The sequence below is a fragment of the Penicillium hordei genome, assembly GCF_028827395.1.
Source record: "Penicillium hordei strain IBT 12815 chromosome Unknown utg000003l_segment0_segment0, whole genome shotgun sequence".
NCBI classification, from domain to species: Eukaryota; Fungi; Ascomycota; class Eurotiomycetes; order Eurotiales; family Aspergillaceae; genus Penicillium; species Penicillium hordei.
Window position 1 is genome coordinate 3,592,835 of NW_026623144.1, and position 18,852 is coordinate 3,611,686.

General features: G+C 49.4%; 6 protein-coding genes across 6 annotated transcripts; 4 read left to right on the forward strand and 2 right to left on the reverse strand.

Annotated features, from left to right (window-relative positions):
* Window positions 1-1,838: 1,838 nt before the first annotated feature.
* On the reverse strand, window positions 1,839-6,612 carry N7537_006564 (GYF domain-containing protein; the record flags this gene model as incomplete). Its single annotated transcript, XM_056897621.1, has 4 exons — window positions 1,839-2,155; window positions 2,214-5,889; window positions 5,949-6,375; window positions 6,518-6,612. The coding sequence occupies 4 exons, from the start codon at window positions 6,610-6,612 to the stop codon at window positions 1,839-1,841; spliced, it is 4,515 nt and encodes a 1,504-aa protein (XP_056753406.1).
* A 166-nt stretch (window positions 6,613-6,778) lies between these two features.
* On the reverse strand, window positions 6,779-7,160 carry N7537_006565 (uncharacterized protein; the record flags this gene model as incomplete). The annotated part of the gene is made up of 2 exons (XM_056897622.1): window positions 6,779-6,886; window positions 7,041-7,160. The coding sequence occupies 2 exons, from the start codon at window positions 7,158-7,160 to the stop codon at window positions 6,779-6,781; spliced, it is 228 nt and encodes a 75-aa protein (XP_056753407.1).
* Window positions 7,161-8,133: 973 nt separating this feature from the next.
* On the forward strand, window positions 8,134-8,589 carry N7537_006566 (uncharacterized protein; the record flags this gene model as incomplete). The annotated part of the gene is made up of 1 exon (XM_056897623.1): window positions 8,134-8,589. The coding sequence occupies one exon, from the start codon at window positions 8,134-8,136 to the stop codon at window positions 8,587-8,589; it is 456 nt and encodes a 151-aa protein (XP_056753408.1).
* Window positions 8,590-8,669: 80 nt separating this feature from the next.
* Window positions 8,670-9,191, forward strand: N7537_006567 (uncharacterized protein; the record flags this gene model as incomplete). Its single annotated transcript, XM_056897624.1, has 1 exon — window positions 8,670-9,191. The coding sequence occupies one exon, from the start codon at window positions 8,670-8,672 to the stop codon at window positions 9,189-9,191; it is 522 nt and encodes a 173-aa protein (XP_056753409.1).
* Window positions 9,192-10,963: 1,772 nt separating this feature from the next.
* On the forward strand, window positions 10,964-12,123 carry N7537_006568 (putative alcohol dehydrogenase; the record flags this gene model as incomplete). The annotated part of the gene is made up of 2 exons (XM_056897625.1): window positions 10,964-11,773; window positions 11,827-12,123. The coding sequence occupies 2 exons, from the start codon at window positions 10,964-10,966 to the stop codon at window positions 12,121-12,123; spliced, it is 1,107 nt and encodes a 368-aa protein (XP_056753410.1).
* A 296-nt stretch (window positions 12,124-12,419) lies between these two features.
* On the forward strand, window positions 12,420-13,203 carry N7537_006569 (uncharacterized protein; the record flags this gene model as incomplete). Its single annotated transcript, XM_056897626.1, has 3 exons — window positions 12,420-12,551; window positions 12,617-12,985; window positions 13,042-13,203. The coding sequence occupies 3 exons, from the start codon at window positions 12,420-12,422 to the stop codon at window positions 13,201-13,203; spliced, it is 663 nt and encodes a 220-aa protein (XP_056753411.1).
* Window positions 13,204-18,852: the final 5,649 nt, after the last annotated feature.

The following is an 18,852-nucleotide window of genomic DNA, read 5'->3' on the forward strand; positions in this document are numbered from 1 at the left end:
TATTTCCAAGCAAAGTAAAGTGGTGTTTGCCTCTTCCTATCCATAGCATTCACATCTGCGCTACGTCGAACAAGACACCTCACCATATCTTTTGCAGTGCCGTCATCATCTTTTGGGCCCCGGCAATACGCTACGACGTGCGGTGGACTACATCCCGGTGGACACCGAACAACTCGACTCGGGCTAAAGCAGCACATAGTCGCTGATGATCCCCGGAACATAGAGGGGTGTATTCCACAGCGGCGAATGGCGTGGTGCAAAATAGTGCATCCCTTCGAATCCCTTAGATTGAGATCAAATCCATGGTCAAGAAGCAGCTCCAGTATGTCGCAATTTTTGGACCTTACAGCCGACGTTAGGGATGCGAAATCAACCCGGGCTCCATGATCTAGAAGCAGGCGAACTGTCTCGGGAGTATATCGGATTATCGCCGAATCGAACAAGCTCTCGTGATAGTTTGCTCCGTGCTTTACAAGCAAATGGACTGTTTCGATGGTTCCACTGCCAATTGCCGCACCTAGCAATCTCCCTTCGTCACCACGAACCAAGGCAATGTTCGCTCCGTTATCGAGAAGGACCTCCACCATGGATGCATAGTTTGGCTTTCTACACACTGCCCAAAGCAATGGATTATTTCCGTTGATTCCGGCGTTTATATCAACACCGAATTCGATGAGCAGCTTCAGCATCGACATTTGACCAGCCACTGCACAGTTAATCAACCCTCCGAACAACATCATGGGACTTTCTGTCTTAGCCCCCTGTTCAATAAGAAGCCTGAGGGTACTCTCATGGCACCCAAGAAGAGCTTCGACCGCAGGATGGTATGATTGACTCCGGGTCCCTTCCCCCTCGCGGTCGTTTAAGCGAGCCCCATGATCCAGGAGCAGGCTCACTACTGCATCATGTCCAGCGCTCGCGGCTATGCTTAGGGGTGTTTGCCCTTTAGACATAGGCCCAGGAGGAAGCATAGGTGGAATCCTAGGTGGCATACCAGGTAAACGCTCAGGTGGAAAGTGGTAATACCCTCTTCGTCTATGAAAGTTGAATACAGCTTTGACATCCACGTAGGCTCCCCCCCCCCCCGTAGGCTCCCCCCCCCCCCAGCAGAGAAAACGTCGTACGCCTCTTTCATTGCCATTAGCGGCGCATTTGATTAAGCCCTGGCTTTTCGAGGACTTCACATCTCGCTAATAGTGGCCGGGAAGAAGAAGGTTGTATAGGCAATGGTTCACCTGTAGTAGGTGTGAGAGATCCTTGGATTTCAATTTCTTGCTTGTCGGGAGGAACAACTCGTTGGGTAATTCGAGTAACGAAATCATTGTGAAAAGTAATATGCGATATATGACTGTAGTCTTGTCTCTCAAATTAGTAATTGAAGAAGAGAAATCCACTAGCGCGGGGCTGCGTAATCCATGGATACCTAGAATGAGAAATAGATGTGTGGGCTGATAATTGAAGAAAGATTGCTACAATTCTTATTGATTTTACTTCGAATAGTGGTAGACGATGGATTATCGAAGGTAGCCTCGACTAAAGTCCATAGACATCCATGGAGACCAGCTCTCACAACCGGAATGTGCTGAACCAGCTTCCAAGGTTTCCAGGGTCTACGATATTGCTACAAGACAGATAACTCTCTACATCCGGAAAACAAGTACAATGCAGAACCGATATCAATGCTGCTAGGAGTATGATGCGATGCAAAACAAGCACGGCGAAGACACGCAACGAACATGGACACGTATCTCACATAAGTAGAAACAACAGATCCGACTCAGCTATCCAGCAAGGCTAGGAGAGCAAACCATGTTGCACAGAAAAGCCAATGCACACCTTTAGCGCTTGCCCTTCTTGCGAGGAGCGACAACCTTGAACGCCGAGCTAGCAGCCTCTTCCTCACGCTGAGCAGCAGCCGCAACGGTAGCAGCAGAGCCCTTCTTGGCAACCTCGCTCCAGCCCCCGCCGTTCTTCTGCTCGCCGAAAGCACTGGGCGAGACGGGGTCAACAATGCCCTTATCGGCAAGCTTGCGACGGCGGATGAATTCCTCCGAGAAACGACGGCCGTCTAGAGTCTGGGAGTTGGCGTAGACGGAGTCGGAGATAATCTCAGCCTCGGCGGGTAGGAAGAGCAATTGCTGGACGAAATCGTCAACTAGTAAGGATATGTTAGTATGGACACGGTGTGGATTGAATAAAAACATAGAACTCACCATTGATGCTGCTGTTCAACCCCTTGCTCAGAGCCAGAGTAGCCCACTTGGTGAACTCCTCAACGGCCTGGTTGGGATTGGACTGCGGGGCGTTGCCGCTTGGCACAGCACGGGTAGTGGTCACAGGCCGAGGCTTAGCGATAAGAGGCGAAATTGGGACAGTTCCGCTGGCCGTGCGGGGTCCAAGGGGCGGCGCAGTGGGAACAACGCCCTTAACCTTGCCACTAGCACCGACGGTGGTCCAGGCACTGGAGCCCTGGCCAGCGGCGGCGACAGGAGCAGGACCCTTGCTAGCAAGATCGGCATAGCGCTTTCCAACAGAGGAAGGAACGGGAGGACTGGGGGTCGCAGCCATGGCGGCGGCGGCAGCAGCAGCCGCGCGGTTCTTACGGGCCTCTTCTTCTTTCTGGATCTGAGCCAGAGTCTTCTTAGCGCTAGTGGCGGTGGGTGTGGGCTGGGTCTTGGTGGCCCAAGGGGAGCCAGTCGAGGCAGGGGTGGCCGGAGATCCAGCGCTAGCCCAGTTGGCCGACGAGGGAAGGCCAGGAGCTGCCTGTGCCTGCGCTTGGCTGAGACGCTCTTGCTCCGCAAGGAATTGGGCACGGCGTGCCGCAGCGGCGACTTCCTCGCGCTGGGCGGCAGTACGAGCCTCGGCCTCCTGGATCTCCTTGAGAGAGGGACCCTTGGGCAAATCATTTGCCTCCTTGGCCCAGGGCGCGACAGAGGTGGGCGCAGCGTCAACGGGAGTCTGAGTCTGGGAGCGGGACCCAGTGGCCAAAGACTCGGCGACATTTTGGCGGTTACGCTGGGCGGTAGGTGCAGGGAGAGGCGACGCGGATGGTGGGGGAGGGAAGGGTTGGGGCATGGCGTGGTCAACCTTGTTTCCCCAGACCGATTCAGGAGGGCCATGGCTCTGATCATGTTCCTGCTGCTGGCGTTGAGCAGAAGCAGCCTTATGGACTTGCTGAGAAAGAGTAAGAGGCTCGGAACCGGTAACAGAGTCGGTCAACTGCTGAGCTGCCTCCTCCATCTCGGCCGCAACCTCCGCTTCGAGTTGCTGAGATGCAGCGGCAGGGTGGGTAGGCAGGCCTTCGGCGGTGCGCATGCCCATCTCGCCTTCCTGGGCCCGAAGGGCATGGAACTGGCGAAGACGCTCCTCGCGAGCGTGCTGGTCAAATGGATCATCTTCATGAGCCTTGTCAAAGTCTTCCTGCTCTTGCTGAAGCTGAGCACGATCCTGAAGCATTTGACTAACCTGTTGCGACTGCAAGAAGTTATCGGGCTGGCGGCCAGAGAACGAACCAGCACTGCCAAAGGCGAATGGATCCTGGCGGCCGACGTTCAGGCGATCAAGTAAAGCGGGAAGTTGATCCTGGCTACCGAAATCCGTTCCTAGCATTCCGGGGCCCACGTTCAAACCACCCTGTCTCGGTGCAACACCATCGAAGAATCCGGGGACGCCTTGGGACTGCTGCTGCATGGGAGCCTGGATCGGGGATGGCTGGTAGCCAACGGGTGAAGTGATACTTGAGAAGCTGGGCTGGCTTTGAAGGCTGTGTGCACTAGACTGGTGCTGCAGCGGAGGGTTCATGGAGGTTGAGGGAGCACCAGGAGGAGCCATCTGCTTCATGATTGCCTGCTGCTGAGCCAAGTGCTCCTTCTGTCGAGCCATCAGGTACTGTTCTTCCTGCTTGCGTCGTTCAAGCGCATTTTGCTGCTCGGCGGTCAAGGTAGTGCCGAAGCTTGGGAAACTGCCCGGGAAGGGCGGCTGAGCAGATCCAGCGGTCGTGTTAGTCCACTGGGCAACAGTCGGTTCTGGGCCATGAGGAAGGCCAATCTGGGGCACAAGGAACGGCTCCCGTGAGTTTCCAATGCGTCTCACTAGCTGAGCCAACGGCTCAAATTCGGTATCCTCAAGCTTCTTGATTTGCAAGTCTGGGCTGAAGAAGCCCGCCTTGAACCAATCATGCATCTCAAGCCCAGTCCACGGGCCCTGGATATTGCCTTGCGGATCCCGGTAGATCCAGCGCATCCTATCCGGCATGACCATGGTACGCTGCTGAGAAGCAGGGATACCTGCGCCAGGGGTTTGACTGGAAGGAATATCATGACCAGCCAGGTTTGGAATAGACCCAACGGCCGAGACAGGTGTTTGCGATGCAGGCGTTGAGCCAGGGTGGCTCGCCTGACCCGCCTTGTCGCCTTGCGAGGGGTCGAGTCCATCTAGGCCCACGGAGTCGGGCCTTCCTTGGTCGTCCTGCATGGAAGAGAAGAGGGCGCCGAGTTTGCTTGATCGACCGATGCTTCCAGTGCCAGTCATACCCGCGTGGGGGCTGAATAAACCACCCCCACCGAGGGTTGACAAGCTAGGAGATTGAAGATCGCCCATAGAACCAAAGATGGGGTCACCGAAACCACCAACAAATGCAGAACGCTCACGAGTGGGCGTCCCGACAGCAGCACCAGATGACCAAGTCGAAGCTCCACCCAGGGAAGACAGACCACCGAGGCCACCGAGACCAGAGAAAGTGCGGTTGGCATTGACACTGGAGTTCTGGCTGCGGTCCACAGTGGGGAGGTCGATCCCTGAGCCAACCCGTCTCATCGAGCCGAAGGGGTTGGAGGGATCCCGAAGTCCGCTGATTCCGGGATGCTGGGCAGGCTGGATATCCGACCCGTCAGTGTCGACATCTTCGGGTTCCGCACCTTCGCCATGACGGTCACCATGCGGGCTCTGGTAAGGATTAGTGTTGGTTGGACTATTTGGCTCGTGGCCCTGGAGCAGGCTGGGAGTTGGGTTCCGTGAGTTCTCCTGGCTTTGCATCAACTCCCGGAATCCAGGAATGCTCGAGGTCATGCCGAATGCGCCAAACCCAAGATCAGATTGAGCAGGACCTTCAACATCCTGAGACCCGCCAAGAGCAGCGCTGCCACTGCGAGGCTCATCAAACGGATTAGTTTCGCTTCGGTTGACACGAGTCTTGACGGCATCTCCCCAGGGCGACTGCGAGCGCCCATCACTGTCATTTTCAGCAAGACGTTCAAGGTTACCCATGGGCTTTTCCTTGGCGGAGCCGGCAATATCTTCGGAGCTATCCTTGGACAGCAAACCCTTGAATCTGCTCTCTCCGCGGAGACTTCCGTAGCCCGGTTTCTTTTCGGCCGTGGGAGTACCAGAGGCGGAGCCGGAACCAAGAGAGAAAGCCCCAAAGGCACCCATCGGGGAGAAATTGGCATTATGCGAAGCCGAACCCCAGGGGGAGTTCGGTCCACTAACGCCCGTATTGATGGGATTGGTGGAGCTGCGTTTCAGAGATCCGAAGGGAGAGGCAGGATCCTCCCTGCTATCCTTGGCTTTCTCCTCCACCTTCGGGTTGGGTTCTCGGAAATCAGTTTTGCGGCGCAACAAGGCCGGTGGAGGAGTAGCAGTGTTAGCCTCATCGCGGAAAAATCGGGAGTTGGAACCGGTAGGGGACATGGGGTTGCCAATCGATTCTCCCGTTTCCCGGCGTCGGGGACCCGGGCGACCGGCGGTGGGGGATGAGGTGGTGTAGTTATTGATATGGCCCTGAGGATAGGAGATCGAAGACTTGCGACCTCCAGTTCCCGGGATGACGTTTTCCTTCGCGGCGTTTGTAGGGGGTGGCTTCAGAGGGGAGTTGACTGAAGCGGCGAACATCTATTAAGCTTTTTTTTAGTAAGAGCACTCACTCGGACCCGAAAGCACACAACACGAACCTCTCTCTCGTCCTCGGTCATACCCGTGATTCCGAGGGGTTCGACCTGGCCGCCGTGATCCCAACAAACCTCAGGCCCCGCAGAGTTGTTCTTGTGGTCGTCCCGCTTCCCCCATGCTCCATTAGCAGGAGCTGACACAGTGTGGGGGTCCCAGTCGGCCACGAAGTATCCCTCCACGTTCTTACTCAAGGTACCCTCCTCCCGCTGCGATTTATACAGCTCTAGAAGTTGATCCTTGGAGTACCGGGCGTCCCCATTCCGTGCAATGCTAGAAGAATTTGAGCTCAGGTGTGGAGGGATGTACGCGCCGCCGGCCGAGAGTGTCGAAGCAGATGCAGGCTGGCTACTATCCCGGTGGTGAGAAGGGTTGGTAGCAACAGAAGGACGGCGGAAGGTCTGCGTAGCTCCGTTCATGCGGTTTCGAGACCTAGTGGGCATTGAAGGTTAGCATCGGATATCTCGAGCTCAAAACATTGACGGCCAGGGCAGCATGGAACGATGTTGGACCGAGTCTGCTAGACAATAGCTAATGGAAGGTTTTAGGGGAAGGTGAAACGGCGTCTGCATACCATTCTCCGCTAGTCGAACCGTCCCCCCTCCGACTGGGGTCCTGGGTGTTGCCAGCAGCGGCCGAAGCGAAACTCGATGGAAGTGGTGTAGGCATTGTTGTAAAGAGGCTTTGTATGGTCGGATATTGATCCCCCACGTAAAAACCGATTCTGAGATAGTTATCGCGAAACCTGTGGCGGGCTTGCAAGAAATGTGTGATGCGAACGGATGAGTTGCAAGACACGAGATTGGAAAATTGGTGTAGAGTTGGAGGATGACAGCTAGGAGCTAGTCAATCGAAAAAGCGGAGAGCTGTAAGAGAGGTAATGCAGATATGCGAGCGCCAGACTAACAAGGTCGAGAAAGAGAGAGATCGAGTTTCGATTTCGCTTGGGAAGTTTCCTAGAGCAAAAATGATTAAGCGGTGGCCGTGGCAATACGCGTGCCTTATGGTAAATACCAGGTATGGGTTTGCTAGTGATCGCGTGATTTGCCGTTTAAGAGTGGTGAGTAAAGGGTATTGATGAAACCACAATTACATACCGCCAAGAAGTAGGTATCTGATACACGCACAACACTGTCTCTCCATACTCTGCCCAGTGTACCATGTACCTTGGTCTGCACCGTTGTGCCCAACCCTGTGCAGCAAAGAAAAAGAGACATTGTATAAAAGAATGATAACGATGTCTTTAAATAATCAAAATGCATTTTGAGCCTGATTTCTACTTTTCCCCTACCCCAAAAAGATTATAGATAGTAAGTACGTATGCAGTTAGGTGGCTTGACGCAAACAGAGAGATGTGGAAAAAAACAGAATAGACGTGTATTCCACACAACAGCCACGCTCCTCTTTTGATTGGGAGTTCTACCTTCCAAACAGTTGAACAGTTACATATGTAGGGATCTAGTCCTTTGTCTAAAAGAATACAAAGGAGAGCATCTAGACGTGCCACAGATGCAATAGAGGGGGGTTGATTGCATCCAATATCATCCCTTCCTCCCCAACCTCTGCAATGCTGGGAAAACATGCTCTGTCTTGAAAAGTTTCAACGGTCTTATTATGTCTTTAGATTCGGGCTGGAATCCGGTTGGATTAAGAATTCCATTATTTGTTGTACTTGTCAATAGGGCTAGATCGTCGTGTTGCCCTTTGTATATCTCTACTACCCCTGTTTGTCCTTTGATGCTTCGTTCTACACCAGACAATGCTTTCTGGGATTTAATCGCTTTTGCTCGCTCTAGGAGTAACACAGAGACGCAAAACAACAAAATGAATGTCTTAGCCCAAATAAATATTATGGGCTTAGTCTCAGAGCTTTCTTGGAGCTTCACAGATGTTATCAAGACTCTATAAAATGGACATCCCCCTCTCCGGCAATTCCCTCTTCACAGTTCTTTCGCCCCAAGTCAACCCAGTCAGGTTTCTATGAACTATAAACTTTCTTGCACAACAAAGATCATTTTCCCTCCCGTGTCTTCCGATATCCAACAGCTCATCGAGTTGGATGAAAGATGATGACCCGGTCCAGATTCACCGGCCGATTCAAACCCAACAAGACGGAGTATGGCTGGTACTTCGCTGGCGAGCCAATGGACAAGAGACACTCTCGAAACGGGCGGATCAGGTTAGTTCGTTATGGACCTGAGATGGATCTTTGTGTCCACAGTCGATGCCCGTCGCCGTCTCCCATTCCAGAAACGGCACCTTGCTCCTGCGGCAATAGATGCGAGGTTCACCCTCACGGGACACTCGGCCAATCTCCAGGCAACACTGAATCCTCTGGTTATGAGGCAACCAGAAGGTACTGCGGAAGATGCCATGGTATCCGACATGAGCCTGGGTCCCCTCCACAGGTGGAGAAAGTACCCTGCACTTGCAACAATCGGTGTGAATGTCCATGTCACTCGCATGACACACGCCCAATCACGCCAAACAGCAGTGGATATTCTAGCTCTGAATCAGGCACAAAACGCTATAGTAGCCGTCAATCAACAAGATGCGAGCGCAACGACACACGTCCCACCACGCCAAACAGCAGTGATTTCTCAGACTACGAACTACCCAGAAGACGTCGCACCGGCCAGCGCATAACCAAGCGCGAACCAGAACATTACCTGCGGGTGGATATATGCCAATGTGAGGCCCACACACCTCCTCCCAGTCCACCTGCCATGCCAGGCCAGAGATACAACTCCGCCCGTGCATCGTTCACGACAGCACCACGCCCCGGTCTGATAGTCCAACGCCACCACTGTCGCAAGGCAGAGTATTGCGAAAGCCACCCGGAGCTTTGCCGAGCTTCGATGCCTGTGCCTTCGCGGGTGCCGAGATCGAATTCAACTCCGACTCACTCTCCCCGGTCGAGTGAAAAGACTCGTCACAGCCCGCGGGTCAAACCAGACCCGAGATGCACTTGCCAGCGGTCCGCTTCTCCTCATAAGCAGGTGCCTCATCCAAAGCCAGTGTCTCCATCCAAGTCTACCAGACCTGATGTTCCACATTGTATCTGCTTCTTCATGGATGGGTATCACGGGGATGACTCCGGATATTATACCCATTATGAAGATGACACTGCTACCGAGACCTCCACTCAGGCCATGCCAGGGGATGTGGATGAGACACGTTGTGTTTTTCATCACCGCTGTCGTCCGAGGTTTGAGCGTGGGATTGGCTGGGTGTGCGGCAGGAAGTGAGGAGACTTTACTTCAGTGGATCGGTGGAGGTATTTCATTAGAAGGACTGTCCATGCTGTTTTCTCTTGCTCTTTTTCTCTTTTCTGGTCTATGGCCTCTTTGAGTTGGGATATCAATCCCAGATATGGAGAGAACTGTTGGAATGGTTGTCGTTTCCCCGTGAGAGGCCCAGAAAGTATGATAAAGGCTTCAAATCTGATATTTCATTTGGCATTATTGTAGTCTATGCTTTATGGTTAGGTTGTGATACCATCCATTTATGTGGTCAATAACTTCATCGATCATGGTATGAGTTTTATTGTTGCATACAGAACGATTCTAATGCGTAGACATCACGTCCTCGAGTACCCTCGAGTATGACAGTGTTTAAATGTCGATGCCAACGTCTCCTTTACATTTTACATTTTACATGTTTTCATCTTCTGTCATTTTTACTCTCACATCACTCTCGTTTTGCTACTATCTCATTTCCAATCTTCGAAAAAGCCTTTGTTGTAGTTTAGAAGAACAAAATACAACTCGAAAACTCTCAGCACGCTCCACAGACAGAGACATAAAACCCTACCCGACTCCAGTCAACTCCAGTCATCCATCCCATCAACCATCTCTATAAAGTTCCATCAAGTTCCATCCTTCCTATCAACCATGGTCCCGCAAAGGCCATGGTAAAGTCTTGCCCAGCCGCTCGTAGTCGGCCAGCTGCCGAAAATAAGCTTAGGGATGAGGAGGTTACGCTACTTTAGAAGCTTTCGAAGCTAAACTACAAGGAAGTAAGACCATCCTACACTCAGTTTGATTGATTGCTGCCACAGCCGCCGCTGTCGATACTACTATGGAGGACACAAAGGGGACCGAAGAAACTGACGAAGCCAAAGGTGGAAACAATGACGAGGATGCGAAGTGGACATCTTGACGACTGTCAGCGGGATGAAAGTTGAAAGAGGAAAAGGATCGAAGTGAATTTTTGTGTTTTTATAGCAGTTGCTGAGTCAGTGCGTTTGATGCGCTGCCACCTATAGAGTCATCAGTGCTATGCTAAGCTCTGATATGGCGTAGACTATGAGTCGCTAGGATAGAGGTACAGCTAATCTATAAGCTATACTCAAATTATACCATGCGTAGTGATGTTCGATATGACTAAATCTTCGCCTTGAAGGTCAGAGCTTCATCTTAGCCTGTCTTGTTTATACTGGTTCCAATGCCATTATTTTTGGTCCTGCAAAAAGGCTAGACACCAAAGTAATGGGAGATGCTATTTGACGTCCGTGATTTTTCCATGGATATGCTGAATAACACGTTACTTTGCTGTTCGAAGCTAGAACATATATCACTAGAAAATGTAGAAACAGTAACAGATAACAGACATAAACAACTCTAGACTAGCTCCCTCGATCCACTAGCGAGATATACAGCACACAAGTGCAATGTAGAAACCGTCAAAGGTTACTATAAAACAGCAGCGACTAAGAACACCCCATGCGCTCTGATGTAAGGCGAACATGCTATGGATCTTGGTGTTTTTAGTTACATTTTATTTCAATTCGAGCTGTGCATTCTGAAATATATCAGAATATATGGACAATTGTTTCCAATTTCCATCGACTGTTCAAGTAGTCTCGCCTCGGACAGTCGGCAAACGCATAATCAACAAATCTAGCCTCGGCTATCGATAAGCATTTAAGCATCCCCGCACAAGCGCCCTGACTCGAAAGGTTTCAAGGTTTCATCAAAGGTCAATTTATTTTGGTACATATCTTCATCTAGCACCAAAAATGTCTAAAGCAATTTACATATCCCCGATTGACGGCAAGCCGGGCAAGCCAGGCCAAGTCTACTACCCGCTCTCCCTTCGCACCGTGCCCAAGCCTTCCCCGCAAGGGGGTGAGCTACTGGTGAAACTGACTGCTGCGGCGCTGAACCACCGCGACGTCTTCCTCCGCCAACACCTCTACCCCGGCCTGAGCTTTGATGTGCCTCTGCTTTCAGACGGAGTCGGTACCGTTGTCGGCACTGGCCCGAACGTCCCCGATTCAGAAAAATGGCAAGGCAAGCGGGTGATCTTGACCCCCAGTGTTGGCTGGAAGGATTCGCCTGACGGGCCGGAGGATGCAAGTGGAAATCGAATTATGGGAGGCACCAAGTTTTATGATAAAGGGACATTGCAGGAATATATTACTATCGAGTACTCAGAAGTCGAGGAGGCCCCTGAGCATCTCTCTGATGCCGAGGCTGCGGCTCTGCCCCTGACGGGCTTGACAGGCTGGAGAGCTCTGATTACCAAGGCTGGTGAGAAGAACTCTGGAGATGGTGCTGCTGTCTTGATTACTGGCATTGGTGGCGGTGTGGCTCTGATGGTGTTGCGGTTTGCGGTTGCCAGAGGTGCGCATGTATTTGTGACGAGTTCGAGCCAGGAGAAGATCCAGAAGGCCGTTGAGCTAGGTGCGACCGGTGGTATTAGTTATAAGGAAGATAGTTGGGAAAAGAAGCTGTTGGGTATGCTCCCAGCTGGGAAGAAGAACTTCGATGCCGTCATTGATGGTGCCGGTGGTGATTCTATTGAGAAATCTGTCAAGTTGCTCAAGGTGAGTGCCACGGGACATTATTCAATTAGCGATGAAAGTACTCACATTCATAGGCTGGTGGTGTCCTCTCTATATATGGAATGACAGTGTCTCCCAAGATGACATTTACGATGTCTGCTGTCCTCAAGAATATTGACGTCCGCGGATCCACGATGGGCTCCCGAAAGGAGTTTAAAGAGATGATTGACTTCATCAATGCTAATAAGATCCGCCCTGTGGTGTCGCGAGTTCTGCAGACTGAGCTAGATGACTTGGCCGCAATCAACGAGCTGTTTGAAGACATGAAGAAGGGCACACAGTTCGGAAAACTGGTGGTTGAGTTTGGCAAGTCTACGGGCAGTAAGCTGTGAGCATGATCTTGCTACAATTCCCTTGAAGTCATGATGCCTGCATGGCTCTCCATTTATACATATGATACATATCCATTGAGGTATTTTGCGGCAACTACGAGTGTTCTTCGTCCCTTCCTCTTGGGCCGCACCACCATATCACCACATCACCACATCACAATGTATCTGCATCTTCAGCATATCATCGCCGCTTTTATCTCTCATCCCCTCTTATTAGAATCCAATCGAGTAACCCAATCTCGAGCTCGCTCATTGTATCACAAATTCTTTCATTCATTTCCGATCTCACCCCCAACATGAACTCCAAAAAGGACCACATCCCCATCCGGCGAGTCTCTCGCTCCGTTTCTCGCGGAAATGGTCATATGCCTCATGTATCGGACTCCCAGCGTTTCCTAGATGATTCGTGGGATGAAGGTAGTTTCCAGGTATTGCCACATCGGGAAAACATTGACCGCATGAAGTTCCCTGTTGATACTGACAGTCAATACAGTCGTTTGATGCCACTCACTATGCCCTACAAACCCTCAACAAGCACATCGAGCGAAGACTCGCAAAGCTGCAAGCCAATACAGTCCGACTGAAGCGTGAACTGTGGCTGCTCCAGCGACACATCAAAGAATTCCGTCATCCTCTTTTCGAGAACTGGGAAGCCGACTTGCTCACTCGTCTTATCGAGGTTGCCCACGCCCATCAGCATAAGAAGCTGCCAGGGGGCCTCGTGATTGGAGAGTCTTCATTTGCCGAGCGAGAAAATATCAACCATGCATACAGCATCGCGGCGAAGGGAATCCGCATGCCGACTCTTCGTAAGCTTGGTCTTTCGGAGAAGTATCATCAGGCTCTACAGCGATATTCCGAGGTGAGTTATTGCCATCTTGATTTAGCGTACCTGGGCCCCACACTAACATGGATCAGGTCGCTCCGTATCGAAGCCCGAATCCTTTCCAGACCGAGTTTGCATTCGCCAAATGGCTGGTTGAGGTGCGGGACGATAGACCCGAACTCTATGGATTTTGGTCCAAACTTTTTCCCGTCTGTTACGACCGGACCGTCCAAGAGAGTGCCTCCATCTTCTAGAGGATTCCCGAGAATCACTTCCTCATCCCTCACGTTTCGTTTGCTTCTATTCTTGGCAAAGCCTTCTATTACTGGCAAAGCATCCAGAAAGAGGTTGTTTAGTGGATACAATAGTCCTTTGGAGATCTTCTATTTCTAGAAGTTTGTGGGTCGGTAGAGTTCCGACCTGGTTCTGCCCCGTGCGGTTGTGATCATCGTGTCTCATCTCAGCTCTCCACATAAAAGTCAAGTCTATTCTTATCAAATACAGTGCCTGCCTTTTTGGGGCATATGCTGCCGCATGGTATGACTCTAAAAAATAACCCTAATCGTCCCATGAACTAGTATAACTAGTGTGATGTCTTAGCCTTCTTCAGTGATCGACAGCGCACATACCTACAGACTACCACCGTTGCATCAAATCCTAGACCACATAACCACATAACCACAGCTAGTGTTCACCGAACGTAAATAAACCCGTCTAAATGTCAAACGCGCTAAAATCACTGGTACAGCGGGCAGTTAGTCTCATCCGTTCGAGTAGATGAACGAACAACGAACAACGAACAACGAACATTAAACAATAAACATTAAGCAATAAGCAATCTGCAACGAACTCCCACGTCACGATCCTCCAAACCCTATTCCAGCATCCTACTGCATAACGCAGTGTCATAGTCAGTTGTCGTTGTCAGTCCGGAGTACTCCGTACTCCACAAAATTGTTCCCGCTCGCTAATAATAGCTCCTTTTTTTTTACGGTGTACACTATACTAAGCACGATACTAAATTTTAAGTGCGAACTAAAAAGTGAGACAGCCCTAAAGCGGTATGTACAATATTCTTGTTCGCCCTGAAAGGTTTGCCTTGGCGAAGCTAGCGCAACGCTCTCAATGGCAACTTGATCAACCTCGTGGACCGCTTTTCAGGGTCTACCAGCCTTCCCCGACTCACCCCGACTCGGATATGTGCCGAATGGTCTTGTGTGTTTTTTTTGGGGGGGGGTGGGGTGGGGGGTGCGGTTCTTTTTTCTTCTTTGGTGCTAAGCAGTTTTCGAATTAGGCTTAGACTTGTCGCTACTATGTACTATGCCGTTTACTCCATAGATTGCCATGTTTTCCATTCTTTCCATGGAGTAAATATGTGTAATTTGAGAATTATGGATGTTTGGTGCGGGTTACTATTCTATTCGATTCTTTCCCCCCCTTTTGCGCCTTTTTTTTAATCTAATCCAGTGGATGCAGGTGGAGTAATGAAGTAAAGAAAACAGGACTTTGTATCTGTATATCCAAAATAAAGATATAGGTGGTATAATGTACATAATGTACCATAGAAATAAAAAGGCTGATACCAATATAAATTAACCTTAACAAAGGTTAATGGTTCATGGGCGTAATAAACCGTCCGATAAAAGTTGCTGCCTACCTTGGCGTCTACCTTGGCATTGACGGGACACAATATGTACATAAACAATCCACGTTTTTCTGAAGTGGAGACAAGCGCATGGAAAAAAGTGGAAAGAAATGGAGAAACCCATAGACCGTGCACTTTACTCAAGTCAGAACTCTGTCCCGGTCTGATTTAGCGTCGAATCCGAACTAGAACGGGGTAGGGCGCGACAATTGACCAAAGAAAAGTGGTTGACTGGAGCTACCAGCGAAGCAGCGCACTCGATTTGGTATGGTTTGGATTGATGCGAAAGTGCTGCCAAAATTGGATGTGCTCAAAAGGTCGGAGAATGGGTCCGGGAGCCCGGGATTAAATTTTATTTTGCTCTGATTGGTGAGATTATATACGTTACTCCACTTCACGGATATATTTCTACGGAGTGCCTTTCTACCGTATGATATATACTACGGAGTCCGATAGACTACCGAATACTCCGTACATTATAGGCTCAACGTTTAGTTCCCACTTAGAGTTTGGGGGCGAAACTTCGATATAAACTTGGTTCCCGATGGAGCTCGAAAAATAGAGTTTAATAGGTTCACTATAGGAGTGACAGCTTGGTAGAGTTAATTGTTCGAAGGGTTCCATCAACCTGAAACCATACTTCAACTTCAATGGTTTCGATCCGCGACTTGATTTGAGGGATCGAATTGATCGGAATTTGAGTAACGCTTGTCATTACGGCGTTTGGCGGGGTGGAATTGTCGAATTCTTTTTTGGTGTGATGTGGTGATATATATACTCCTACCTACATATATTTACTTCTACTATAATCCATTCTCTTTTTTAAAATTTTAAGCCGCCAAGATAAAATTGATATACTATTATACCCCACTGAAAATTCATCTAATCATACCTCCAGTATCTCTCCAATCCCAGATTCCGCCCAAGCTTGTATGTTGTAATTCGAACCGGATCGCCATGAAGATCTCTCTGTCCCAGCCCCTGACTCGTATCTAGCACCCAATGAGCTACACGTTACGAGCCAAGCCGCCACGTTTTTTTTTTTTCGCACGGCTAAAGAAATATAATATTGAGATATTTTCGCCTAAATATGCTTGATACGAGGATGAGGTAAAGATAGTACAGCAAAACTCAAAGGACACGGGATCTCGCATCAAATCCACGACACCAGCTAATCAGCTAAGATCTACACTTAAACCGCGCCCAGATATAAGGGGGGTTTTTTTCATTTTATTTATTTTTTATACACGCAGTAACCATGAGAGCAATGAAGACCCAAGTGGGTACAAGAGCAACAGCCTTAGAGTAGCGCAATCTCTTCATTGGTCATGCTAAAGACATCCTGCAACGAAGAGCTTACGGAAGTTGATAAAACCCTCCCTGTTGGCAATCCTTCCAATTCTGCCCTCCCCACTAAAACATAGCAGCTCGAGTGACTTCGATTCAGATGCGGCGGGAGGATGCATCGGTGATCCATATGGAGATGTCTGTTAGCCAATCTTCTACGCAAAAATATGACCGCGACAAATCCACAAACACCGGTTTGAAAGGTGAAACTGATTCCCTGCTGTCAACTTTGACCGCAAATCCCTGCGATAATCTTGTTTCTCATCCGGTGTTTCATTGTTATCAAATATTATCAAGGCTACCACCGGAGAACAGAGGATAGTGCAGGCAAATATAGCCGATAGTATTAACCGGACTGCTGGGGCGAAACTTGCTAACTTTTAGCTCCGTGCCTGAAACCGCAATCCGCGGAACCCATTAACGTTCATTCCCCGGAAGCGCGGGCGGTATGTGTAAGTTGTATATTCTGTATGTCCTTCGTATGGACGTACGCTTCTGATAACTGATAACCGCTTTTTTCCTCGAGGGGCTAAGGAAGGTATGTTAAAGCTAGCATCAGCGGTTTCCACCGTTATATAATTCTCTGCTCGTGAGTGGCTATAGAGGATGGAGCTAATAAGGAGGATTGACACCTCGCTCTGCCATGGAGGGATCGTCGACGAAGGAGGCTACCCTGTGGGAGAAGATCTTCTTTGCAGGGAGGTCAAAAAAAAGAAGGCCATGAAAGACATGCAGTTGATTCTGAGGCGTGCACGATTTCCGATTTTGATTAGCCATTCATCATGGGTAGAGTGGCACTTGATTCCCCTCTATCGTTTAATTTCAGGGGGTACAATATACGAACCCGACGTCGAAAGACGGGTTCTTCTCACGTAGAATAAAGATACCTAACATTAATCTTTTTCTCTCTCCAAAGCAGACAGAGATGTAAGTGAGCAGTCGGACCACCTCCCAAGACGAAAAGCGGGTCCATGTCACATTCCTCCGAGCTATGGTGCAGTACAGAACCTCATGTGAACGAGAGCAAGCCGGTGATCTTCGAACCCATCAACGACACCGGTTGTTTTATTTCTTTTATTTCTTTTTTTTTTTTTTTTTTTTGAAAAAAAAAAATCGAGGATCGTTTCCGTTTGTCTTGCCCCTTCGCGAACAGAACCAGGAGGAGCTGAAATACAAAATGTAAGGGTGGTGAACCTGAACCATCGCAAAGAGAGGGAAAGAGCCGTGAGTGTCTCTGACGATGTTTCACTCCGAGGAGTTGTTTCCCTATGATCCGCGCACCAATCCCATCCCACCATGCAGCAAGGTCTTCACTTAGCCCTGACATCTTGTTCTCCTTGGGATTTCAATTTCAATCCCTCGAAGGGATTGCCGACGAAGATCCTTACCCAACAATTTAATAATCCTCCTCAACCCGTGCTCGGTATGCACTGTTGCCTTCCCCACGCGCAAGAAAGGCACAGACACACACACAGGCACGAGTGGCGAGATCACGTACATAATATTGACGGGATACGAAGTAGACGTGCAGGCAATAGTGTGATTGTACCTGCATATTCCAAATATTGGCTAGGAAGGGCGAAGCCAGTTAACCTGTAACCCTTTACTCCCGAATTGGCACGGACAAGGCGGATAAAGGACTAAGGTTGAAGAAGCAAAGCATATCAAAAAATAATACAAAATAAAAAATAAAGAAAATTCATAGATTAACGTTTAATAGGCGCGGGGTTTTTTCCAATAGGCAGAAAGATAAACAATAAAAGATAAAAGCAGGAACCGGAGAGCCCGAAGCCCTAGTGGGTGATGTTTACCCGCTTTCAATAATATCATAATGGATATATGGATGGAGCCCTTGTCTGCCAATGGTAGTGTCCAGTATAGTATTGACGGCTCCAAACAAGGTTGCAGGTCCGAAGCCCTGGGTTCTAGTGATCCGCTTTTTTTTGGAAGCTTCGGATGTGGATGAGCCAACGGAATTGAAAACTATTTGTGGCTTGAAACGCTAGTTAGGAGATGGAGGTTGATCAATGGGGTTACAAGGTCTGCTTCTGGGTAACCGTCTTGATTTTTTGTATTCTTTTTTTTCGCTATTTTTTCCTTTTTGGGGATATTCGGAGGTTTCGGGCGGAGGTTCGGTTTTTGAGGTGGGGATTGGATATTGCTCCCGAAGATTGACCGAATTAAAGGTATGTAAACACCGATTGGGAAAAATTCCCCCGTTCCTTCCTCCGTACAAGCTAATAAGATTGTTCATTGCGGGTTTTTGTAGAATTTATAAAGGGATAAGTGGGATTTGATATAGATTGGTCCCTTTCATGAGATGCTCCTTGCTCTGTTTGATATCTGGGGTGGTTGGGTGGGTGGTTGGGAGTATATGAATATCAACATTGAATACATTTAGATTAACATGCATGTAGGGAACATTATTAACTACCTTGTAACGAATAGCAAGGAAAGAAGGAAGGTATCAAACAATAATCCATTTAACCGATGTCTGAAGAAGCCGTTGACCGTTTTGGACGCGATCGCTGATCCGATTGAAGCTTCTTGGTCAGATTGCTGATCATGGCGCGCTCCACTGTCTTCGAATGAGCCCCATTACCGAATTTCGAGTGTTGACTTGTCGCTATGATTTCATAAATAGTACTCCGAATACTCCGTAGCCTGTAGTACTCCGTATTCCGTACCATAGAAGCTCGTGTCCACTTGTACGGGACTGTCTTTAACGTGGCAAAATCGCGGAGTCAAGCCCATAGCTTATCGATAGGAACTTGAACACATTTTTATCCCCCGTGGCCCCTTTTTATCCCTTTCTTGTAACATGGAGCTGCACGAAATAATCAATCGGGAGTTGTGCATTTGAACCGTTAACGCCTCTTGGGCTTAGCGTAGTTTTATTTTATTTTTATTT